This window comes from Tetrao urogallus, assembly GCF_951394365.1.
Source record: "Tetrao urogallus genome assembly, chromosome: 14".
Taxonomy (NCBI): Eukaryota; Metazoa; Chordata; class Aves; order Galliformes; family Phasianidae; genus Tetrao; species Tetrao urogallus.
In genome coordinates, this window is record NC_136827.1 from 8389530 (window position 1) to 8415427 (window position 25898).

General features: G+C 48.7%; 1 protein-coding gene across 1 annotated transcript in view; it reads left to right on the forward strand.

Annotated features, from left to right (window-relative positions):
- Window positions 1-25898, forward strand: part of SH3PXD2B (SH3 and PX domains 2B) — a gene marked incomplete at both ends in the record, with an annotated part of 62948 nt that overhangs the window by 33296 nt on the left and 3754 nt on the right. Inside the window, 6 exons of the mRNA XM_079542568.1 lie at window positions 4949-5025; window positions 7360-7451; window positions 15477-15502; window positions 20909-21043; window positions 22523-22627; window positions 24771-24888. Coding sequence (XP_079398694.1) covers window positions 4949-5025; window positions 7360-7451; window positions 15477-15502; window positions 20909-21043; window positions 22523-22627; window positions 24771-24888 — 553 coding nt within the window. The remainder of the gene's footprint in view (window positions 1-4948; window positions 5026-7359; window positions 7452-15476; window positions 15503-20908; window positions 21044-22522; window positions 22628-24770; window positions 24889-25898) is intronic.

Consider the following 25898-nt stretch of genomic DNA (forward strand, 5'->3'; position numbering starts at 1 on the left):
TGCTCTGACACTGTGCAGTCCCTGATGAATCATCACTCCCCAGCCCTCTCCTGAGCTCCTGCAGCGCCCTTTGCTCTCAGTCCACCAGATAAAGTGATTTTGATTATCCACAAAGAGTTGTGGGCTTTTTTGCCAGTCCTAGGAGAGCAGAAACTTTCTGACTCCAGAGGGTTTTTGTGAGCAGAGCTCGTGTCCTCCCAGCATCCTCCTGCTCCTGTCCAGCTGGGTACAGAATGGCCCAACAGTGTTCTTTCTGCTGTCAAAGTGCTCAGCCCAGTGATGTGCAGCTTAAATGCAGAGGGGCAACCTCTGCTCCTCTGAGTTTCCTGCTGAGTGGGGAGTAAGAGGCGGCGGGTTGTCCCCCTGTGTCCTGGCTGCCCTGTGTCATCGAAGCACTCTTGTAATGGGGTTTTGTGGGGAAAGGGAGTGCTGAGATTGCAGGAAAGGAAAACCTTCAGGAGGGGTTTGACAGAAACCGTGCCAGCAGCATGGCTGTTTTTCCAGGAAAAGTCCATAGGGTGACACACAGCGTGGGACAAAGCATGAAGATGCTCACTTACAAATCTGTTAACTTGGATATGGCATGAGACAAGCAGAAACCAGATTCATGCTTTAAACTGGTTGGAAGTGAAGATACCTCTCCCACCTCTTCGTGCATCATCTTTTGTTGTCCTGTACTTGTCCCTTCATCTCTGGGCGCGTGTATGGCTCTCTTTGGGCAGCCAGCCAGCAGCTTACAGTAACTGATGACAGTGACATTTGGAAACTGCCATATAATTGGTAACAGAAGATGTTATCTGCTGCATTCAGCTCTTCCCTTTGCTGCCCTGTCTCCAGCTACCAGTACTGCTAGGTGGAAATGGACAGGCACATCACTAGGCTGTGTTGTGGGAATGCATGAGGCCTACAGGGATGCATTGGATGGATTTGCTGCCTATCCATCATGTTGGGTGAATTCCTGACAGTGGGTGCCTCTGGCCATGGTAGGTGGAAACGAGTGGCAGTGCTGGAGGGGCAGGAATGTCCCTGCAGAAAAGGGGAAGAAAGGAGGAGCACACCTACACAGAGCTGTGTAGCCAGGGAGCATCATGTCCCAGGAGGCCATGAGCTGTGCTCACTGATGGAGTCTGAAAGCAGCATCAAGGCTCTCAGTGGTTTTCCAGGCTTCCCTCCTAGCAAGGCAAAGAACCATATTGGCTCCCTCCTGTCTGCAGAGAGCTTGGGGCAGGGAAAGAGGAAATGGAAGACTGGAACAAAGTGAGCATCAGAGCTGATCAGATTGTATCAGCAGGTCAGAACAGGAGGGAGAAGAGGTCAGGCACAGCAAGGGGAAAGAGCAGGAGGAGTGCCTGCAGCTGGCATCAGGTACACTTGGTAGTTTTCCCCTTTGGTAAATCCCCTGCCCAGGGCTGCCCCTCGTGGGGGTATCTGTGGGGACAGGGGGCAGCTGGGGATGCTGTGATGGAGGTCCCTCATTTGTCCCAGCTGTTTCTGTGTTATGCACAAAGCACCGAATGGGTGCTGGAAAGCCTGGCATAAAAAGCTGAGTACTTTCAGTCTTTTTATGGTGAAGTTTGATTTTGTCTTTGATGTCTTATTGATGTAAATATTTATGGTGTCTTCCTTCTTTCTAAATGAAACTAATCCTTGTTACCTCAGAGCAATCCTATAATAATAAACCATTCTGCACCGCTCAGTCTTCCTCAACAGCTGCAAAAAGCCAGTAAGTGTGTAAATGTGGTACCAGGTGTAGATGGAGACGGAGGCAGGGAACATTCTCCCACTTCTGCACTGAAAATCGGTGAAAAGAGACTTCGTTTGCTTTGATTTTTAAGGAGTTGCTTATATTTCAGCTTTCCTTAGAATTTGATTCCTTCTAACTGTAAAGCGTGCATTGCGCTAGTCAGATTCCTCCCGTCAGAATACTAATTAAGAATAATAATGCTGCCACGTTACTCTTGGAGAACATATGCTTGCAAGACACCTAACTTCTGCTGTGAAGCAAATACATATCAAGGAAGGCAGGTGTGATGCTTCAGAGCAGCTACAGTGATAGTAAGGTAATGTAGCACTTCACAAATGTATTCACTGGGATAAAGTGAAGTGTATATGCAACTGAAGAAAGAACACTTCCTAAATTGTCAACTTGCTCGACATATTCCCAGGTGATAAAAATCTGCTCACAGCTTTGTGTGCATGAAGGGCATTGCATTTTACTGCACTTTCTCCTGCGGTGACCTTTCTTGTGCAAACGAGGGGAGAGTCCTTGCTCTGTTTGTGCGTGCATTAACACTAAATGCAGGTAAGTAGGAAAATGGAATAATTTCTACGTGCTGGAGATGTGACAGGATTGAAGAGGTGGTGGAGATTGCTGCAGCAGTGAGCTGTGCAGAATTGCCTTCCTTTGCCTTGTCCCACCTATACTTTTTGTGCTGGGGCTGAGGGCAGGAGCTGTGGCAAGGAGGGATGCAGATAGGACATGAATAATGCCATGCGCTTCTCTTGTACTGTATGGTCTTCAGCCACGTGAAAGGCCCCAGTGGCAGCACTCTTATTCTCATTTTGAGGGTAGGGCCTATAGAAAGTGTACCCAGGAAAACACTGCATCTCATTGACCCAGGAGGGAAGTAATTTCCTGCTCTCTCTTGCTTTTCAAGTAAAGGATTTAGACAGCTGTATTTGGCAGCACTGGAGGGCCTATAATTATGTTAATTAGGCATTTTGATGGGAAAACAGCTTTCTGTTAGAAAATAAACTTCATTGTTGAAGAATACTAGATCTAGAGCCAGTCAAGCGACGAGCTGGCTTTCCTGCTGTTTCATATGCTCTGTGCCTGGGCTAATTTAAGATCACTTCAGTTGTTGTGATGTATTTATTCCCTCGTAACTATATTTTTTTTATTATTATTCACTAACATCTGTTTGTTAAACATTTAAATATTCCCACACCCAGAGTGTGTTATTTTAGACATTTGGAATATGCACACCCACCAGTGATTTTGGCAGACATAAGAACTAAAGAGCCATTCTTTACAATTGGCAACAAAACTATTTCTATCAATTCGTCTTTTTAAAAATCATCAGTCATTCAAATAGAAATATGTGCAGCAAATACACCATGACTGCAGATGACATAACTGTTGAACATTTGCTCTTCTGATGGAAAATCATTGCTATCAAGGGAGGGAGGTCCAGCCTGGTTGTGGCTCCCTTTCCTTCCCGGTCTTCCCAGACAACTGATGTTCCCAGACTATTCAACCTTCTAAAAGACAGATCAAATAGAGGGGGATTTTTATTTTCCACTGTATCACAAAGATTGCCAGACGTGGCTGTGGCGGGCTGCAAGATGGAATGCATTTCAGACAAGAGTATTTCCCACTGTGAATGTCTCAGCCCTCTGCTGTCAGTGGAACATAAATGAGGAGCAGTGCTGATACGAGCAGTCTGATCCTTTGCATTTCACTTAAGGGCAAGCACGGAGCTAGTACTGAGTGTGATTGCTGTGTGCTCCCTTTGAGAGCCCAGTCTTGAAGGCATTCTGCATTAACTGAGCCTAATAGGAGATTTGGCTTCTCCATAATGTTCTGATTCATGCTCTGTGCAGGCTGAAATTGGGTTGTTTTAGTTCCTGTCTTCTTAAAAAACGTGTTGGCAGGCTGCACAAATCATGCACACTGGAGTCAGACAGTAGTGGAAGGTATTAAAGCTTTGATAGGCATGGGATCATTTTAACTCATCCTGTTCACAGGCACCTTGGTAGCATCCAGCCCTGGTTCCAGTGCTGCCACAGGTCGTGGGAGTGCTTGCTGGAGGGGCTGAGGGGAGCCACGGCACAGGGAAGGGCTCAGTGACTTTTTGGAGTGCTTTCCCATTTTGTGATGTTGTGCTGTTGTTTGGCTTCTGATTTATTTCCTCCTTGTCTGCGTGCACAGACACATCAGTTGTACACTGTGGGTTTGGGGGTGGGATCTGAGACTCCTGTAGGGACAAAATGAAACATAGGTGGAGGAGATGTCAGAAGGAACTTGTGGGAACTTTATAACTCCCTCCCAAATCACAATTTTTTCACGTTATTCTGTTGCAAAAGTGCCAGCGTAGGTTCGTGGAGCACTGAAAGTCTGAAATGCTACCACGCACCAGTGCTTTTGATCACGGAGTCTCTGTGTGTATCTGTTTCACTGTCCGCTAATGGCTTTTGTCTCATTAAAAGCCAGAGAAGCTGTTCTCTGTGAGAGCAGCTTGAAGCACTTAGGACTCATTAGACTTCAAAGGAAACAGGGCCGTACCACAAGCAAGAGGGGAGGAAGTGGAGTGGCAAGAGGATCCCATTAATGGAGAACAAAAATAAACCCCAGACAGGAAGGAAAATCCTATAGGTCTGACTCAGGGCTGCAGTCCCGACACTGCGGCTTCAAGGACCGATTCGACACCGGAGCTGCACAGGGAGAACCCCCTGCCTTGGCAGCTGCCCACGCTGGAGCCAAGTGCTGTGAGGGAACCCAGAGCCTGTAGCCAGCAGTGGGGGACGGATGTCTCTGTTGCGGGGATGTCCCTGTTGCAGAGATGTCCCTGTTGCAGAGATGTCCCTGTTGCAGAGATGTCCACCTCTCCGGCTGGCGGAGTTTGTCAGTGGACTTGTCTATGTACACTGTGCTTGCCAACAGGCAGTAAGGTATCAGGCACATGCTCCTCCTTCATTGCCACACTGGTGAGGGGAGATGGGCATGTGCTTTGCTGGTAATTGGTTCCTCTTCTCTCTACTTGAACGTGCTTGCCATTTTAAATATCTTTTGTTCTAATATGGGATTTAATGCACAAGAGGGAACACGCTGTAGGTGTGGTGCTTTTTGTGAGATGCACGAGGAAAATGTCCTGATGGAGTGACTCAGAACAGACTGTCCCTGAGCACTGCATTGACCTGCTCTCTTCTTTTGTCTCTCCTATTTCAGGGAAGATCCTCTTCCGCCGGAGTCACATCCGCGACGTTGCAGTCAAGCGCCTGATACCTATTGATGAGTACTGCAAGGTAAGGGAGGATTTCTAGCATTGACCAAAGGTGAAGCCACCTTGATCAGGCTCAGTCCTTCCTTCTGATACAGTGATGTTCCACTACTGGGAGAATGTGGAGGGTGAGCTCTTTCTCTCACCATCAAACCTTTTTGGTGAAGAAAACCCATCCAGTGGTCATATAGAGGCAAGAGACAGCTGATTGTGATCTTTTTCCAGTAAGGCTGAGACAATTTCATCCACATACAAGACTGTGCTAAGGTATAAAGCAGATTATAATATTAGGGTTGTTTTTTGTTTCTTTATTTTTTTGTTTTCCCTGGGAAAAATAAAGTCCACAAAAAATTATTTCATGTAAATCATACCAGGTCTCACCATGTCAAGGAAGGGCACTGACACTTAGAGCAGACATGAGATGGTCCAGAAGTGGGATTGGTGCTTCCAAAATCCATTTTGAATACTGTTGAAAGCCTGAGGGAGAAGATGGGGAAACAGTGAAATGCTTGTCATGTTCCACAGCAGTGGGAGGCGTAGTGATGACTTTGCATGACGAGAGGAACTGTGGGTCTGAGGACTCAGCCAGACCCTAGGAGAAGGTTGTTGTGGCTGCAGGAGCAAGTACAAGGGTAAAGGTGAATTAGTGAAGGGGTCTTGAACATCTGTGCCGTGGGACTACAAGTGAAAATCACAGAGGGCCAGGACTGCAGATGACAGCAGAGTGATGGAGATAGGGTGCAAGGTGAGCTTGGACCTGTGAGGTCCAAACAGAGTGGCACCAGGATGCTGATGATGCGCATCGCTGCTTGGCTCCAGCCCCTTGTCATCTGCGTCATTGAAATACACCAGCTCCACACAGACACACAGCAGTAAATTTAATTTTTGAGAAGAGAAGGTCCCTAAGTGAAAAGATGCTGCAGCTGTCTGTTTCAGAATGATGCCATTAATGGTATAAAATATAATGAATCCATTTGACTTAACAACTGGAACATAATGGCTGATGTTATATGACCCACTTAGAGAGCTGCTCTCTCCTCCTCACATTAATGCATTGCCAAGTAAAAAATGCACACCGAATCTGGCCTTCCAGTTGCTTGCCATTAACCATAAAGCTGCTGCTGAGCTCGAAGGTGGGCGTGGAACCAAAGAGCTGCAGAGCCGAGAGATGAGCATAGGGTCAGTATGAGCAGAGACAGCTCCTCCAGGGCACGTTGTGCTGCAGAACCTGGACCTGCTGTCCCAGTGTGCTCTCCCTGCTCAGTTTGTTGCAGGGGCACATTGCGTGTTGGCGAAGAGCAAAAATGCAGAATCTGTTCTGGCCTGCTGAGTTGAGGGCTAAGCAAATCTGTTGTGAATAGGTTCCTAGAGGAAACTGCTTAGGAAAGATTTTGCTTTCTTGCTGTCCCCTGGTGAGAAATGGGGAGGAAGTCTCTGGAGAGCCCTGGCAAATGGATTCCGATGCAGTGAGGTGTATTTGTCTTCACTAAATAACAGAATTGACTTGCTGTGATTCCAACACAAAGTCATGTGCTAATGGCCCTTGTCAGTTCTGTCTTTTTGGTGACAAAGCCAGAAGTGGGACAGACATCATGCGAGTCATGATCTTGTGTTTGTAGCCACAGCTGCAGAGATCCATTGGCCAGTTGCATCCTCATGTCTTGAAAAATGAACTGAGCTATGAATCTTGTCTTCTGTCCTCCCATCATAAGATGTTTTCTGTGATCGTTGCCTGCTATCAGAGGGTGTGGAGCCTTCTCCACATTGCAGAATCAGGGGAATTTTGGCACAGGAAGATGTCTCGATCACGGGATGCTTGGTGCTGGGGAGTGGTACCCTCATGGGAATGGCATCCGTGCAGATCCTGCTCTTCGAATAGCCGTTTTCTGCACACAAAAGCCATGGAGTGAGTGGTTTTCTCTCTCCTGTTTCTCTCACATGATCTTGTTTGCAGAGGGGCTGTGATTAGTGGTCTGACCGTCTGCTGTGCTGGCAGTGAGTGACTGTATGCCGAATGGCTGGAAGGCTTTTGGGGGCCAGCAATTAGGTCAGGATGGAGCCACATCTGATCTGTGCAGTAACCCCAGGGCTATGCAGATGCGGCTTTGTCTCTGATACAGATTCTGTTTGCCCTCACTCCTTTTGTGAGACTGTTGTAACAGCACATGGAGGGTCAAACATCTTCGGGATGATTTCAGATCTCCAGTTGCACATCTGTTTCCCTTTTTGCAGTCACCATTGCTGGTGGCTCTGTTCCTTCCCATGAGCACAGTGCTCCACGGAGCTGTGACCCTGCACTCCGAGGCTCCATGCTCAGGTGGCAGTGCTTCACATCACCAGTGTCTCTGTTTCACCGCAGGCTCTGATCCAGCTGCCTCCCTACATCTCCCAGTGTGAGGAGGTTCTTCAGTTCTTTGAGACCCGACCTGACGACTTGACTCCCCCCAAAGAGTAAGTTGGTTGGGTGGCTGCTGCCACCAGGGTGGTGATGAAACACAAATTGCCTTCTGCTTGCCAGCATCCAGGAGTCCAACATCTCTTTAGAGATCCTCCCAGGAGTCACAGATGTGGGATTTGAATACTTCTTTGGGGAGGGAACAGGGGCTGTGCAGCTCAGGTGAACACCCTCACCCGCTCAGCCTGGTGTACCATCCCTAGCAGTACAGTGGGTGCGCCACTCTGGGACACCAACAAGTGTTGATGTCCCCTTGAGACAGCCAGGCACAGTGCTGCTTTCTGCGTGTACAATGCTGGTTTCAGAAACACGGTAAACTGAAAAACCTCATTTCACATGGCAGTGCTTAGGCTGGGACTGCTAATATCCTCTGCCTCATTCAAGGGCTCTTTCCTCCAGCCATGTCTGTGAGCTCCATCCGTAATCACTGCTGACTTTTTCCATGCAAAACAGAGAATGTTTGCAAGGAATCTCGCGTGCCTTACGCAACTCTGTGTGGTTATAAGTCTTGTGACTATGAGCTGCTTTGGCCAGGAGCCACCCATCTCTTACTAATCACAAGCAGCATAAATCTGAGCAGCTGCTTTCATCTCCTGCTATGCAGCTCTCTCTTTATGCTGCTTGTGACACTATGCGTAGCTCTAGTGAAGGTTGAGAAATGGAGGAGGCTTGATTAATTGTGCAAGGATAAGGCAGTAAATTGATTTGACATCATTCTGTATTGGAAGGATGTGGAGATAGATACAGGGATTTTGTTTTTCTCCTCTGAGCAGGAACATTGAGTCTTTGGGGTCCTTAGGGAAGCGTTATGCTTGTGTGGATTTTATCTTCTCTCTGGGTTTTAGAATTTTTTTGTGTGTGTGCTTTAATTCCCCCCTTCCTCCATCCTTGTTTTCCTCCTTTGATTCCCCTTTCTTGGCCTGTTGTCATTCCTTCTGCAGCTCACAGTCACTTGATGAGATTGGTCTGAGGGCCCTGCAGCCCATTAACTAATTGCATGCTGTCAGCTGGTCCTCTTATCCATCCTGCCCTGTTATTGCTCAGCACTTAACCTGACTTGATAGTTGGCTGTCAACAAAGACAGCAGCTCAGGGGCAAGCAAGAGGTGCAAGAACAACATAAGCTTGCGGGGACAATGGGTGGGGATTTTCATGGGAGTTAACAGAAGCTGGAGCTGTTTTAGGGTACAGGGAGCATGAATCTGAGCCCTGTGCAAGAAGTTGATGAGCGGCTTTGCAGAGGGAGTTACCTACTGAAAGTGGCTGGGGTTGGGACGCCAGCACACACAGGAGGTTGTAGGGTGCCTGTGCCGCAGAATTGCTGTGTGTTTCGCCACTGGAGCACTGGTTGGATGAGCGAGTGAGGGGTTGCAGAATGCAGCGATGAGATGAGCTGCCTTCCACTGCTCTCCTGGGAGCAGAGGTGAGTTTGCAGTATGCAGAAAGACATAGGAGGTAACTCTCATCCGTTTGCCTCCAGCAGCAAAACGTTGCAGCATCTCAAGGACGTCTTTGTTGTGTTTCATATCCCAGCCTGAATGCCAGAGGGGTATTTATTAGCTACAATTCAAAATGCTAATTAATAAAAGTCCTTGGCTCTCTCCTCTGGAGAGATTGGTGGGAGCCCTTTCCTGAGCCCTGTGTGCTGGCATGCGGCCAGCGAACCAATAACGATATGGGAGCAGTGATGGACGGCTGGGCTGGATCAGACGTGATGGCATGTCTGGGGTTTGGCCGGATGTCATCATTCATAAAGCAGATAAATACTTTTCTCTGGGAATTTGAAAGGGAGCCAGGCCACGAGAGGAGAAAAGAAAACAACAAAAAAAAAACCAAAAAAAAAAAAGGCAACTTTTATGATGGGTGGCTGGAAGGTGGGAATGAGGGATGAAAAAAAGACTGGTCAGCACGCTTTGTGCCAAGCCAAGCCGCCGCTGATGTGGCACTGTGGCTGGGAGTGTTTCTGCTCCCTGTCCCTCCCTGTGCCTTGGTTTCCCTGGCTGACATCTCAGGGCCTGTCCCAGGTTGCAGCACAGAGCAGTAGATGGTGTTGGTGATGGGTGCTGCCTTTTTCCCGGGGTATGCAGAGGAGGATCTGCCTCACTCACATCATGCTGAGATGTGAAGCCACTTTCAAGAGCTGCAGTAGCCTGCAGTCCATGGAGCTCTGTTTAACTGCAAAAGGTGAATTAATCCTTGGATCTTTGTACTGGAAAGAGGAGGCTGGACAGCTCACATATCTGTCTCTGGGCTCCTCTGGTATCTGTTTCCCTAACACTGGAGCTTTTCCTGGGCAGATCCAAGGCTTTCCTTGTGCTCTCCTGCAGTGCAGCTTCCATACAGTGTCTGCTGGTTTTGAGAGAACACCAACAAAATCCAGTCACTGGTTACTGACCTGAAAGTTGTGACTTTTCTCAATCTCTCATTTTTTACAGCCTCTTGCGCTGCTGCTGGCATGCACAGAGGGAGACAAAGGAGAAGGAGTCTGAATGGAGAGGGAAAGAGTCAAATGCATCTTTTTTCCTCCACTGCTTCCAATTGGGCAATAGATCATAGCTAAAAGCTGAGCTGAGACAGGAGTCTGCAGTGCTAAAGGGGTGGAAGAGGGAGGTGAAGCCCTTGCTCCATCCCATCCACACACACTCGCCAACTTTCCAGCATCCTCCTGCCCAGAGGGACCACTTCAAACAGGAGTGGGCTGAGGTTGTGGTGTTTCCGCTGGCAGAGATGCTCAGTGGCTTTCATGACATGGAGCTCTGTCCAGCAAGCTCTGGACTGAGATAACTCAGTGAGCCCACAGAGGGGAAAAGAGGGACTGTAATCTGGAGGGATTGGTTGAATTTGGGAAAAGGTGGCTCTGGGAGTGGGGGAAAGAAGAGAAATCTTATGGAATAAGAAAGATAGCAATCAGTGGGGCTGTGGATTTTTTCTCCCCAGTGTTGTATAGAAGCCGTATGAAAGCCATAGTTTCAAAGGAGAAAACTCAACAAATTCCTGCTTGCTGCAGATCTCAGCAGGTCTGACCAGCAGCAGAATGTTCGACTGCTGAGGTGGGAATTTGCTATGTGTGCCTCTCACCCCTCAACCACACTTTTTCAATTTCAAGCAGTTTTTGACCACAGCAGAGAGCTGCTAGGATAAGGCTGGGGACATCTGAGCTGCTGGGCACAAAGCCACTGCTGAGCCAAGGCATTCAGCTGCTTGCTGCTCACCCACAGGAGCCCAGGTCAACTCTGTAGTGCAGCAAGATCCTGAGGGACTCTTCAGTAATTGTCTGTACTGTACGAGTGAGGAGAAATGGGAATGGAGCTCTCATGTGCTTCTCAGGGCTGTGGAGATGAGCTCCTTGTGAGAGGCATCTTGCAGTAAAGACTGTTCTCTTTCTGGTAGCTGGGCATTCTGTCTTTTGTAAGACACTAACGGTTGTTGTTCTGAACCTTTCAGGATATGAACCCCCAATTGCTGTTGTTTTTTTTCCAGCATAGGAACCTGTAGAGCAAATTTATTATCCAGTGTCGTGCCTAAAAGTTGTCCTCCGGCACCTCTCTGCACACACTGTGGATTTGTGGTTTAAAAACTACTGGCTTCAGGAGATACCAGCGTCTTCAAAATACGTAAATAAGTCCTCTTGTCCTTCTCTAAAGCAGCTTTTCCCTTACATGCTAGGTGTAGTCCTAGTGTCCCTCTAGAAAGAGAGGGCGGTGTTGAAAGTCTGCTGTGTGCTCCTTGGCCAGTGTGCTACAGCTTAGCTCAGAGTTGGTGTGGGAGCAGTCCGAGCACCAGCTCACTGAGGGTCTTTTAAGGGTTGGTGACCCTTAGAGCAGATGGCAGTGGAGGTGGATACTTCCCCATCAGTCCAGCTGCCCTGTGTGCCTAGAGCTCCATGCAAACACAGTGAGGACAAATTCCTCTTCCAGCCAGGCTACAGAGGGGGACCTGGGGTGTTCCAAGGGCAGCGCAGCTCTGCTGCTGGGATGGAGGTCTGCAGGAGGTGTGTGGTGAGGAGCTGGGGCACAACCAGATGAGAGCATGTGCTGCTAATTAGGTTATGCCTGCAGCAAAAGCTCAGCAGCCCTTCATGATTCTATTAATGCTAAGATTGCGGTGCTGGGCAGTGAGTGGGGGTGGCAGTGGATTAGTAACGGATTGCTTCCCATACGCAGACTGATGAGGACTCCAGGCAGTCACTAGCCCCAGTAAATCAGTGAAGGGAGAGCTGAGCCAAAATGAGTCGGTGAGATTTGAGAGCTGGTGAGATTTGATTGTGCCAGCTTGTCTCCATATGAGTGATTGAAAGGTCCTGCTTAGGGCCACTGTGCCAGCAGCCATTGGCAGGTGAAAGATTTGTGTTAGGTCCAATGCACCCAAAGACAGTGCTAGACAAGCATATTTCCAGCACTGCAATAGAGAGCAAATCTGTTCCTTGGCCGTATTTCCATAAATGTGAAGAACAGACTCATAACCAGTGTCTCCCCCGAAGAAATCTCTTTCCTTCCTGCTTCCCTGGAGCTTTTAACCTGCTTACCTTTTCCTGTAGTGGAGTTGTCCCAGGAGGAAAAGTTTTCCTCATCATACTCGCGCAGTGTCTGAGTTGGGGCTTGAACTCCTTGGCCAGGAGAGCAGGGATTTAACAGAAAAAGAAGAGCTCAAATCCTTGCTGTAGGATGCAGTGGTTGTCCCATAAAGGGAGCCATTCCTTTTGCCCATAAACTCAAGCTCCCTGAGTTGACAGATGTTGGTTTGGATAAGGATGCTTGTTGCCTTGTGGCTTTTGAACCGTGTCCTGCTCTCCAGACAAATTACAGCTTGTATAAGGAATTGTTTGTTTTGCGGTGCTGCTGGTGCCTACGTGCAGATTCACCAGGAGCTCAGGCTAGATCTCAGCTCCAAAATAGTGGTCTCCATCATTCTTGGCTGAGAACTGTCCTTTCCAGGTGACAGCAGAAAGAAATAGTAATGGGTCTGAAGCCACTATGCATAAACATGGTTTACTGCATCACAAGCTCCTTGTGTGAACAGAGTACTTGATTTTGTATGCTTACAGGGCACAGGGCAGCCTTCTGAACCCACAGGTTTGGCTCAGACAGCTCTCCAGCAGTTAAACACAAGAGTGGTATTGGCACTGCAGCTGGGAGCAGGGGCCTCATTCAGCGGAGTATTTGCTGATCATCAGCTCTCTTAAACAGTGCCCTGTACTCCAGTTCTCAGCCTGTCTTGCTATGACTTCTATGACTTCTAACATCTCTATGCTTGCTGAATACTTACAAGCTGAGCTGCCTCCTGAGAGCTTTTTTGATGGCAGTGCTGTTCTATAGAAGGGCTTATTATTATTTACAAGAAATAGACTTTTCTGCAGGAAATATTTTCTTGGAACGGTGACTTCAGACCTATCTCATCTTGCTTGCTGATTGCGAGCTGCATGATTGGCATTGCAGCAGCTGGAGTTGTCATCCTCGTGTTTGTGCTTTGCTGTCCCTCTCCCACTCTGCCACTTGGCTGTAGCTATGGGGCAGCATGGGTGCTGCTGAGGTCTGCAAGTGCCGTGCTGTGCCAGGGCCTTTGTCCCAAGACCCTTCCACGCGATCTCCCTCATGTGAGTGTGTAGTGGAAATGCTAAGTCACAGCTTGGAGCAGTGATTGAGCACCTGGTGGGAAGGCAGGGCCAACTCAGGGGAGTTCAGGTGCATGCAATGCAGCTGAATGAGCAGAAGGGGTGGACCCAGAATCCACTCCTTCCCAGACCTCATTTATGGGTTGGCTGGGTGGAGCTGAGGGTATCTCTTGCTGGAGATCCCTGTCTACCTGATGCCTCCTAAAGGTAAGCAGCTCTCTACTTCATTCTGTGGCTGCTGCATTTGGGTTCGTTCTCATTTGCTGTAGCCAAAGGCTTTGTCACCCTGCTACTATTATCCCATTATGGCATTACAGAGTCCCACTGCAAGGTAGGCTCTGCTGCATGCTCACTGCAGAACCATGTCTGTGTCATGTAGCTGCCTCCCTAATCCAGCAGCCACCAGACCGCAGCGGTTTCTTGAAGTCAAGCAAGCTTGTAGCAGCTCTTCTCTAGGCACTGTTATAGTTTTCCTGGTTTTCTAATTAATATTTCATGCCTGAGGTACAACCTCGGAAGCCTGTAAAAACCTTTAGCATCCACAACATCCTGAAGTAGGAGATTAATGGCTTACACCTACATATTGTTGAAGAACAGCCTGCTTTTTTGGTTTCAAACCTGCCTGCAGCCTTGTGCTCCTCGTCTCCTTCCTATTGCTGGCACCAGGGAGATGCTGTCTGACTCACTGTGGAAGACTGTGATGAGAATATTTTGACATAGAAGTATTTACTGACCCAAAGTGTTCTCTGCTAGTGAGTTTCCTTTAAGGATTGCACTTAGGGATTATTACATTCCTGAAGGATGCTGAACTGAGCCTACTGCACCCTAATGCAATTTGGCTCAGTGTTTTAAGTGAGATTACTGTTACACAATAACCCATGTCTTCAGTGTCCCTGACAGGGAGATGGGAAAGCCCTGGTGAGCAGCTGGAGAACTCTCCTGGGTGTTACCTCTTGGAGAGCTCTGTGTGGCTGCTTGGTGGCATGTTGCCATCATTATATGCTGGTACCTTGTCCTTGTGCTGTGGCTGCCTGGTTTATGTGGACACTGGTGCAGGTGAGGGCTAGATGAGTTTCCCAGCAGCAGGCAGCCTTTCCCTCTCTGCTTGGAGGCACCTGTTTCCAGGAGGCTGTATGTGCACGTTGTTGCATGCCTTTCTTCGGCCCATGAGAAACAAAGCAGGAGGAGATGCTGCTGGCAGTCTGTCAGAGTTTCCTGTCCTGTCTGAGTTCTTCTGTCCTCTGAGGTGGTGGGCTGGTGTTCACAGCTGTGTCTCTTTGTATCTGTGCCAGGAACAACCCAGCAGCAAAGTGAAATTACAGCTTCTTCCTTGCCCCCTCACCCAGACAGTCAGAAAGGAAGCAGGGGGATGAGTTAAAGCAATAAGCTTAGCAGATGTCAGGGAAAAGCAGCAGTCCTTCCCATCAGCACAAGGATGTGGTGCCCATCTGCCACCTCCAGCATGTTCACCTGCTCTCGTCACCCTGTTCTAGTGCAGCATTTCAAGGCAATAGTGAGAAATTATGTGAAAGCGTTGAGAGATCTTTCGTAGCAGCAGGGACCATTGCCGTTGGAGCTGTGGATGGGGCTGGTGCATTTGTTTGGATTTCGCCTAGTTTGGTGCTTTGGTTTGTCGTCTGTAATTGTTTGAGGTTTGTCTCAGCACCTATTATCTTAGGTTTGTTTGTTTTTTAATCATGAAATGCTCTAGAATTAATTGTGCCTGAAGTGAGTTGTGCCCAGGGTGTGAGGCTGTGCAGCAGCCATGTTTCTTATTGGCACTCTGGTGACGGAAGGGACACAAGACCTTTGGTTTCTAACCCATCTCATCAGCATGGCCATTGCTGTCCATAGTGCCTCCTTGTGCCTATGAATAGCTCCTGTTTTGTGTTCATCCTTTCAACGCCACTTTAGTGAGTTGTTCTGTTTTGAGGCACAAATGCTTGCCCCTTCCCCAGCCCTGCTGCCTATCCTTCTCCCGGAAGAGGTGCAAGATATGGAGCAACTTCTGTATTTTCCTCTTGGTATTCAAAGTAGTGTCCACTCCTGTGACACCTGTGGACTATGCTGAGCAGGTTTGGGTTTCCCTTGCTCCTGACTGCTGCCAAATCATCCTGGTCTGCATGTCTTTTCCAGGTGACACGGTGGGAGTTGTGGCTGTCAGAGTAAGTCACTGAGGAGCCAGACCAGTGGCCAAGCTTCACTCTGGGGAAAGCAAAAGCATTAAGTTACTCATTGAGAGGGAGAGAGGTGCAAGGCTGCTATCTGGCCTGTGGGGTTGTTAGCTGGTGTGAGGGAGGTCAGTGGCACTGCTGGGACCAGCACTGCTGTGCTCTCCTGCATAGGTTTCCTGTGGCAAACAACCCAGCTGTCCCCATCCCACTATTGATGCTCTTCCTTCTCTTTTTCAGGGAGCCCATTGGAAAGAAGAGATCTGGTAAGCACTCCTCTCCTCTCCAGTTTCACCATCTCCTCCTTCCACCAACAGGGCCTCTCAGTACTACACAGAGGTCTAACTCCATGATGGGCACTGCTGCCAACCCCTATGGGGCTCCCTAACATGCCAAGTCCTCTCCATGCCCCATCCCTGCCTCCTGGTGTGCTTCTAAAGAGGAAATGGCATTGAGGACATGAAGGCTGAAATTCCTTGTTGTCCCTGCAGGTGTCCCATGGAGGGATGGGGTGATGGGGAGAGCTGCAGGCACCTGTCTGCTCATTCATTGAGTCATACTCACCACTGCAGTCACCCCCGCGTTCGTGTCTCTCCTCCCCTCACACCTTGTCTCCCCTCATTTTGTTCCTCCATCAGGGTTTATCCAGAGAACGACCTCTTTCCTACAGAGAGGTAGTAACTGCCGCACGCTCCCTGGGCCTTGCTCTCGCTTTGCCTTTTGCTGCAGGACACTTGCTATGTGTGGTGGGCAAGCCCCTTGCATCAGCTGTCACATCCCTGTAGCTTTCTGTTGTGGCTGGTGGACTCAGGGCGGCAGTGGTGAGGAGGTGTGGCAGGCACAGTGCCATGTCACAGCCTCAGGAGAAGGACAGGGCTTTGTTTCCAGCCAGGTATGTGCGACCACAGAGTTACAGTGCCCTCAGGCCTAAGGAGTGTTTGAGCTGAGAGGTGACCACCATGGGGCTGCAAGTCTCCTGGTACAGCAGCGCTTTATACTTCAGGGTTGCACCAGGTTGGGACCCTTTGGGTGGCTGGGTGAATCTGGGATGCTCTGCTCCTCAGGACAGGGGCACATCTCTGAAGGCCCCTTGGTTTTAGTGGTTATCTGAGGGCATCTTACAGCTGCAGGAGTTAGTATGTGGCACCAGGACCTTTGGAAAAAGAGATCTGAGCCGTGGCTGAATGGAGATGCTGCTGAAATAGCTGTGGAAAGATTTTTGAGCTTGATAGTTGACGCTGCCTTAAGCTGTATAAGCAAATTTCACTTGTAAGATGAGTGGGTTCCTCTCTAAGGCAAGAGAAAAAGAACAGGGAAGACTTGAGACTGAATACTGTCCTTCTTTTCTGTTGGATCCCTCCCTCGAGAACTGCTGCCGTCCCAACTTCTGACTGAGACAACTTGTAGGATGCGTATGCCAAACAGATGTTGTCTGCTCCAGTGGTGGCTCCTGGTTTTGCTTTGTTCTTCTGGGCCAGTCATAGCCAGATGACCTGACTGGCTAATGGGGCTGCCAGCATGGTTAAAACCTTCAGACAACATCTTCTCAAACTCTGACAGCTGCAAGGTATGTCTGGCAAAGCTGGGCCTTGCGAGGGCTGCTTTAGAGCTCTCACAAGCTCTTTTGCAAGCACAGGCTGCAGTTTTCACACTAGCTTTCTCCTGCTGTGTTGGTGTGTCTTACATGGCTTTGTCAGAGGAGATGTGCTGAAGGTTTTGCTTTAAGCTGAGTTATTCCTTTCACTGCAAGCCTATGTGGAGGCAGAGAGAGGCATCTGGCTGTGGGTGGGATGAAAACAGGCTGTGCTTTTTTTTTTTTTCTTCTCATCTTCTCTCTTTTGATAGAGTGGAGGTAAAATACAGACATAGAATCCCTTGTCTTGGAAATGTCTCTGGTGTGATGGCTCAGTGGGAATGTCTGTTGGGTAAGGGAGGGATGTTATGTTTCCCTGTGAGAACAGTGTGTGTTTAGATCACTTCCGTTAAGCAGGAGAAAAGAAGACCTGTCTAGGACTGAGGGGAAGGAAAAAATTAAATTCTGCTCTCAAAGAAACGAGTTATTTTTTTTTTAAGGACACTGGCTGTTGGAGAAGCAGGAGTTTTTCTGCAGTTAGTGTATGGAGCTTTGTTCTGCCATCTCATTTCCAATAAGCCCATTAGCAAAGTGGGCTTATGCGCAGCTCTCCCTCTTGCCCTGTGGGCATGGCAGGTTGACAAGTGACACTGTGATGCTGCTGAGGGCAAAGAGAAAATGCTCTTTGGGATGCTGTTTGCTTAGCACCACTGAGAGAGAGGGAATGGAGAGTTTGGGTAATTCCCAAGCTAGATTCCTGTCCTGGCAGGACAGGGTGCAGCACTCTGACCATGGCACTGGTGTATGATTTGGCTGTGGCATATGTGCAGTAACCATCAGGGAAAGGTGTTTATGTGCAGTAACACTGCCACAAGCTGATGCATTGCCAGATGTGTTCAGAGTCTCCTCTCACTGTTCCATGTTTTCTGGCAGAAGAAACAGAATTTGGTTCTATTACTGTCACCTGGAATCCTCTCCTGCCTTGAGAAAGCCCCTGATGGTTCGTCGGTTGCTCAAACTAGGCCTGCTTTGAGATGGCAAATAAGGAGTAAGACACAAAAAAAGGGCTCTCTTAATATAATCTCCTTGTGGAAGGGGCATCTGATAGATGCTAACAAGCAAAAATAATTGGAATTCCTTATTTCTGCAGCTCTGCCAAAGTGGGGTTCAGTTGCTCTTCTTGGAAGATCAGTGCTTCAGATCACCTGGCAGGTTTTACATGGTCTGTAGCCAAGCACTGGGTTGCAGTGAATTGAAGTGCTGCCCATAGCCTTCCATGGGACCAGGAGACTCAAGGGATGTGGGTGGTTATGAGAAGGCTCAGAGACAGGGACTCACCTGATGTTAGTTGGTGAGCATTATTTCCTGCTTATTCCCCACAGTCTGGAGCTTTAAAGACCAATTCGGCCACTGATTTAGGTATGCCTGATAGTAATCAGTCCCCAGACTCATTCAAACATTTCTTTTCACTCCTTTCTGAATGCTGCAGAAGCACAGATGGAGATTCATGGGTTCATTGTGGCACTAATACAGTGCATGGAAGTCTGAGACTGTCTCAGCAGTTTTTATTTGCGTGGAGCTGCCTTAGAAGAGCTCCCATATCCCTGTCAGCCTTATTTCACATGCCTTCTTGTGTGGCCGCATCCCTTTTGCTGTGCTGTGCTGTGTTCCCACAGTGGCTTTTGGTCTGAAATTTGTTTTATCTGGGACAATAAGCACAGCTCTCATATCCTACAGCAGCCATAGGAGGACCATTCTAAAACTCCAGAGTTTCTGGCACTATTTTAGATGGTTACGTTTATCCCATTGCTATTTTAAGGGACTAAGTCTGCCCATAAATAGGATGCTTTATTGTTGACTGTATTTTTGTGGTTGAGGATGATTATGCCAGGTGAAAGCACTCCTCAAATTAACTCCTACTTCTTCCTCCAAGCTTGGTTTACCAGTTCTGTTGCTGGTTTAATAGGTACATTGGAGGATCCAGAATTGCCTGCTGAAACTACAAATAGCCTCGGAGCATTGTTTGTAATTACAGCTGGGGAGGCAGAAAGGAAAGTATTTCTCTCTTCCTGTAGCTGTTATTCTGCTCTCAGGGGCTGAGTAAATCCTCTGATCACTATAAGCACAAACCTTTAATTGAGTTAGTAAAACAGTCTCCAAATTCCTGGCTTCCTCCACTCACTTTAGGGGCCTATTTTTGTTTGGTGCCCCACCTCTGGGTTATGGCATGGAGGAAGCTTTTATTAGTGGTAACAGATCCTTTGTACTTGGTCAGCTCACCTGCAGCTCTGCAGAGAGCTGTTTATAGCAGAAGAGCGTGGACAGTTTGCCTCTTCTTCCTTTAATGAGTGTCCTGAAAAAAGACATTGTTCATTTAAATGTTGGTTGTGGTCATTCTTACTCAGAACCAGTTTGAGAGGTGGTGACCTGAGGGAGCAGAGGGTTCCAGCGCTGCTGTTAGATCCTGTCCATCTCTACTCATCCCTCTTGCTCTGCTCATTGCAGGATTGTGCCCTGCAATACGTTCCATGATAGGAAAGATCTCTGAGCTCTTATGTAATGGGGAAGCCACTGAGTCGTCTTGTAGTGCAGTAAAGTAGAAATGTCTTCCTGATTTGTTTCGCCTTTATATCCTAAGGGAACGCCACTCTTTGTATCACTGCTTTCTGGCACCCTCCTGAGCTCGGGAGGTCATTGTCTGATGCATCTGCCATGCCCTGGCAGCCAGAGAGCAGCGGTGATTTCCACAGCTGGAGGCCCCTACAGCCCCAGTAAGGGTGACTTAACAGCTACGCTCAGGTGTGTGAGTCTTTCATGTCACTTGCGCTATAATAATTAATACTGTTCTATTTCCAAAGCACTTGGCAAATATTAATTAATTTTTACTGCACCTGGGAGAATTGGGTAATAGAACAGTATCCTCAACTGGCAGGCTGTGAAGCTGCCAGGCAAAGTGTTGCACTGGAGGCTTGGGACAGCAGGGAGAAGAGTACAGGCACTTCTGACACCTTTTTGCTCCTCAGTTTTTTGCGGGCAGACAGGCAAGTGCTGCCTGTGCTGAGTAACCAAGTGACTTGGTGCAAGGCTGAGCCCAGGGGAATGCCCTCTGTGGTGGAACTGAGGGGTCTGAGTTCAGTGCTGAGCATCTGCAGGTCTGCAGAGCCCTGGGTTGCATTGTGATCTCCTTGCACGTGGTGTCACAGCAGAAGTCTGTGTGCTTGTGGGAGTGGGGGAGTTTTGCTGCATGCAGAGAGATGAACTTAAGGGCACGTTTCTAAAGCAGAGATCGATTTGACTTGAAAGCTCTGTTCTTCCTTGGTAAGTGGTGCCAAGAAAATGGGATGGATCCATATCCAGAGCACTCTCCTAAATAAAAACGTGCTTGGAAGGTATAAATGATGATGGCCTTCTTGTGCCCGGCAGGTGCCTCCTGGTCCCCTGGTGCAGTGCTGGCTGGCCCCTCACCTTAGCCTGCAGTGCCACCTTCAGCCTGGCCAGCTCGGCACAGCCAGCCAGGGCTCCCTGGCTGCTTCCACCGCTGTCAGATGTCAGGCCCCTTGCTGGCGCAGGGCATACTCTGCTTTCTGTGTATCCTGTCTGTCTGGTCCTACTGGGGTATTTCTTCTCAGTGGACATGAAATTGGGATCTTCTGCAGGAATTGAGCAGCATTAGTAGAACAAAGAGCCAAGACAGCAAACTGCTGGCAATCTGTGAGAAGGGCAGCGATGGGGCTGCTGTTGTACCCTGCAGATGCCCTTCTGCCTGGGTGTGCAGGTGTTCAGCCAGGAGCAGCAAAACTCTGTGCGGGCTGTGTGTGCTGGGCTGGGTCAGAGCAGGTTCGTGTGCTGGTCTCGTGGTGGTGGTGGGCTCACTTGGATGGCTCTGAGCAGGAGGTGGGAGCAAGTGCAGGGCCTCACGTGGCTGTACCTGTCTCACCTGGCTGCTGGTTTGGTCCCTCTCCTCCTCACTCTGCCCAGGCCTCTGGCTCACATCTCTCACGCTGGGGTGCCCAGGGTGTCCCGGAGCTGCTTGGGAGCAGTGCTCTCAGGAACTGCTGCTGACCTCGGCACGCGGCTGGGTTCTTGTCCCCCTGTGCAGGAGCTGACTCTGCCTCGGTCGATCCCTTGGTGCTGGAGCAGTATGTCGTGGTGGCCAACTACCAGAAGCAGGAGAGCTCCGAGATCAGCTTATGCGTGGGCCAGTTGGTGGATATCATTGAGAAGAACGAATCAGGTACAGAGAGCCAGGCTTGGCGGAAAGCTGCAGGTCTGCTCTGCACCTCAGAGCAGGGACAGGAATAGCAGTCCTGTACTGTTGGTGTCTTCTTTAATAGGAAGGGAAGCAAAACAGCCTCAGGGCACCTCAAAGGGATGTCCTTGGATGGTCAGCTTAAGTAGAATGTGAAGGAAGCTTCAGTCTGCAGGATTTCTGCATGAGTGTGGACAGAACTTAAGGATTCTCTCTGAAGGAAAGGTCTGATTACCTGCTGTGCTGAGCACTAGGTGCCATCCATCTTCTACACTCTCACTTTATGCTTCTTTGTGCTGAGAAATGTGGCTGATGGGTCCTGTGGCCAAAAGGCAGTCCCAGGGCTGGCGGGCTGGTTTTGCAGATGTGTGGACACTGGCTGTGGAAGACCCACTGTGCAGCTTCAGTTCCTGCCCCTCCAAAAGAAAGCTGTGCAGTGCTCAGCCACTCAGCCCTGTGCTTGCTACAGCTTCAGCAGGCTCTTACCCTCTGCAGAGGGAAGGTGTTATGTCATGGGTCCACCTTGTGGAGTTCATTGAAAAGGGGAATTTATTCCCTGAAGTGAATACAAGTTGCTGAGGGAGTTTAAAGGTAAATTATGAAAATAGATTTTAAAATTCCTGAAACCTCATCCCGAGAGAATTAATTGAACCAGCAGCTTTTTGAGAATGAGAAAAATATAAAGCAACCCTAAAGCAAGTGAAACCTATTAGCACAGCCAATTGAACAGGTATGGCAAATCATTTATTTATGAAATGTCAGCTCTGATTTTCCTTTCCATGCAGGTAGCTGCTGCTTCCCTCCCTGACAATCTAGTTGTCTTTCTAAATGGCTCACTGGTGGTATTCTGAGAATAATGCTTGGTTGTAATTTTTTCCCTCTGAAGACACAAACAGCTTGTGCTTTTCATAACTAAGGAGCATGAATTTATTTTGATCAGACACGCAGGGTGGCCCAGGATTGCTATGGCCTCTGTGGAGCTGGCCAGGTTTCCACTGGGAGATCTCATGTTTGAATCCTGCTTTTGCTCTTAGCTTTTAAAATTTGCTGTTTCCACAAATGTAAAGAAGGCGAGAGCACAGCAGGAGTCAGTTATCGATTTGCAGACAGTGTATTCATCTCTGCTAATTAGACTAGGCTTGCTGACCCATGCTGAGGGAAAGTGAACCATGAAGGAAAAAAAAAAAAAGGAAAGCAAATGAGGTGGCTGGAGTCATTCAGCTCTCATAGTCTGTCCTGATTTTTGTGGCTGTGGGGAGGGAACCATACAGGTAGATATCGTAATGCTGCAACTCTCCCTTGCTGCTCCCTTTCAGGTAGCACATGGCTCTTTTGCTTTGGAGTGATCTCAGCCTCTCGTGTGCTAGCACAAGGGGGCAGAGCCCCCCAGACTCAAGGTTGGTAGGAAGGGAAGTGGCTTTAGGTTGATGTCCTTGACTGAGCCAGCTGCTCTTTTCTTCCTAGGCTGGTGGTTTGTGAGCACATCAGAGGAGCAAGGCTGGGTGCCAGCGACCTGCCTGGAGGCCCAGGATGGTGTCCAGGATGAGCTCTCAATGCAGCCTGATGAAGGTAAGATGTGGCTAGAGACAACAGTCCCAGCTTCTGTCCAATATGCCAAGTGGCTTGCAGGACTGTGTAGTTCTGTCTGGCCTAGTGAGGAGAAGAGCCCTGGGAAGGACAAAGCCACAAGTGCTGCAGTTACATCTGCCATTAACAGTCCTACCTATGCAGTGCTGTACCAGGAGTGAGGCTGGTGGATATTGGCAGTATAACTGCTGCCTTTTCTGTTCCCCCAGAGGAGCTGAAGGTGCCTCCTGCAGGGAAGACCCAGTCCTGCCATCACATCTCCTTTACTCCCAGGGAGCACTGGAGGAGCAACCAAGCTCCTAGGGCAATTCCTGTGTCTTCTAATCTCATGCAGAAAGCAAGAGTATGCATGAGCTCATGTTGTGAGAATAGCGAAGTTGCAGCTTTTCTGTACAATAAAACTGTATACAGTAAATCCAAAACACCTCTGGAGAACACATCCTTCCTTCTGATCGCTGTATGCTCAGAGCAGTGCTGTAGTTTGCTCAGCCCATTGCCTAGGGAGGTAGAGGTGGGAGGGGGGGTCCAAAATGGGGAGGGCCCTTGGTGGGGTCCCAGTGGGTACAGTCTCTGCCTCTCTCTGGTGTCAGCCCTGTCTGCTCTTAGACCTGAAGTGCTGCCTCCTTACGTCCTCTCTTATCCTCCTGCTTCCCCGACATGCTCTCCCCAGTCCCATGGAGATACTGGTCTCTGCCCAGGCATGTTGGCCGCTGTCGGACTCTTGGGGACTTGTACACAAGTGGATGGGGTCAAGGTGGACTTTGTAGAGATGTGTTTGACTGCCTTTGTTTTGTGCTTGGTGCTTTGTTGTGTGCATGTTTGATTGCTTTGCATGTGATGAAAACTTTGCTTGTGTCACTGCTTGGTACATGCTGTATGTGCTCTTCAACCTTCTGTCAGGCCCATTCATGTCCACTTCTCTTTCCTCTGCCAGCTATTCCTTCTAACATTTTTAGACTTGTTTTGGGTATGCAGGCTGGAGTTTCTACTTTCTCCCAACACATTTATGCAGATTTCTTGCAACTGCTGCCTTAGGCCCTGCATGAGCCCTTTCATTTGCACGAAGTGGGTGGGGAATGAAGTCTTCCTACAGCTTTGCTCTTCTGAGAGGACAAAGACATGAAGTCTGTGTAGCGGGGATATAAGAATGTCCAGAGGTATGGGTTTTGGAGATAGTGTAAAGGGCATTTTGTGAAAAGTCTATTGTAGCATTGCTTAAGCACAGAATTGCAAGCTTTCCTGGATTTAATCCAGAAATTATAGGACCAAATGAGGGAGAAGAGTAGACAGATAAACCATTTTGTCTGACAAGCTGCCCACGTGGCTGTTAGGATATTTACCCTTCCCCTTGAAGGGCAGAGCATCAGTGTCCCTGCTCACTGTTGTTTCATCCAGCAGACAGTCCAGGCCTATTACGTGATTTTGAGTAATCTCTCGAGGAACATGACTGCTGAATAGGGAAATTCATGTAGACTTGCTGTCATAGAGCAGCTGGAGAGCAGCCGTGTCTGAGAGCACAACTGTATGTGTTGGGGTTGCTTCCTCAGGTCTCTGGAATTCCTTTCCCTGTATAGCAGAGTTTTTTTCAGAGAAATCTGAACTGAAATGGATGGATACAAGGGCAGATAGAGGGAGAGCTATTGTATAAATCAAGATAAAAGGAGCTTCGTGTAGATAGTCCACGTTGAGGAGAGTGTTAATTGCTTTGTTTCCAAACATGGTGGCTAGTACTGGAAGAACTGTATGTGTAAAAGGGTGAAGGGCCAGCCATCCAGTTCGGATGTCTTTTCTAGCCCCTGGAGGGGTATGTTTTCAGGAACAGTAGGTATTTGGGAGAGCGAAGGCAAAATCAACTGGAAGGGAAAGCTTGAGCAATGTATGAAAGGAAAAGAAGGGGCGTTCTGTGCCTCCTCAGGCCGTCAGCGGGGAAAGTCACAAAGCTTGTGTTTCAAAATGCACCCATGTTTCTTTTGACACTGACATTCTCTTCCAAATGGTTGTGTATCTTTATGTGTTTGCACCTTTGTTACAAGGATTACCGTTCATAGAAAGCACGTAACCACTGTTCAATAGAGTTCAGCTTTCTGTAGAATTTATCTGTGAAACTGCATTTTCTTTCCAACAGAGGAGAAGTACACAGTTATTTACCCATATACCGCCAGAGACCAGGACGAAATGAACCTGGACAAAGGAGCAGTGGTGGTGGTGATCCAGAAGAACCTGGAGGGCTGGTGGAAAATCAGGTGCTGTCCCTGCCTCTTGCACTTCACTGACAATGCAGGCTATGCAAAGCAGAGACCCATGGTACCATCCAAGGGCAAGTGTAGGGCATCAGAGAGGGCAGAGGAGCAGAACTCATTTCTCTCCATCCCTATGTATTAAAGTTAACTGAAATTCAGGGCTTCAGCCAAGCGTAGTTGTGGTTAAACACCTTTAAAATCCCCTAGTGCCCTGTGCTGAGGAGGTGGACTGCATCACAGCATCACATGCCCCAGCAGCTCGAAAGGAAGCGGTAGAAGGGCATTAATGTTACATCATGTCTTACTGACAGGAAAAGCAGCGAGTGTCCTGGAACCAGGCTGGATCCTCTGGCTGTGTTAGGAGGTTTCTGTGGAGAAGAGCCATCCTCTGGGCCAGGTCTCTGTGTACAGGGTGTGCTGAGGCCAAACACTCCCAGTCATCCTAAGCTGATACTTGTTTTCTCCTGGAAGCTCATTTTCACTTCTCTGTGATCTCACAAACAGCTGGACTTGAACAGGGTGGGAACATGTGCCACCATTTTCTTAACCTTATGCTGAACCTGTGGTATTGGCAGCAGCAAAGGCCCAGAAAAATGTCCATTGACTTTTTGAGCACAGGAGAGCTGCCACGAGAGCTCTAAAGGCATTTACAAGCTCAGGAGCCTGTGCCATCTGAGCGCAGTGCCTGTAGCTCAGCCAACAGGAGAGCCTCTGACGCTGGCGCAAGACCCTTGAGCATAGCAGGAAAGCTCCGAGGATGTGGTTTTTCAATCAGGTCATGGACTGGTTTTTCTCCTAAAAAGTGCAGATGTAGAGCAGGGAATGGATCCAGGCTGTGCTCCATCCAGAGAACAGGTACATCAGTCCTAGCAGCAGAACCCTCTGGTTTTCCCCTTTGTTTCCCCCACCAGTGCATTTCATTCCTGAACTGGTTCCATTGCTGAGATGAGCTCATGCTTCACACTGCTCTCAGCCCTCTGGCTGCAGTCAGTTATTGCTGCGGCTCTCCAGGT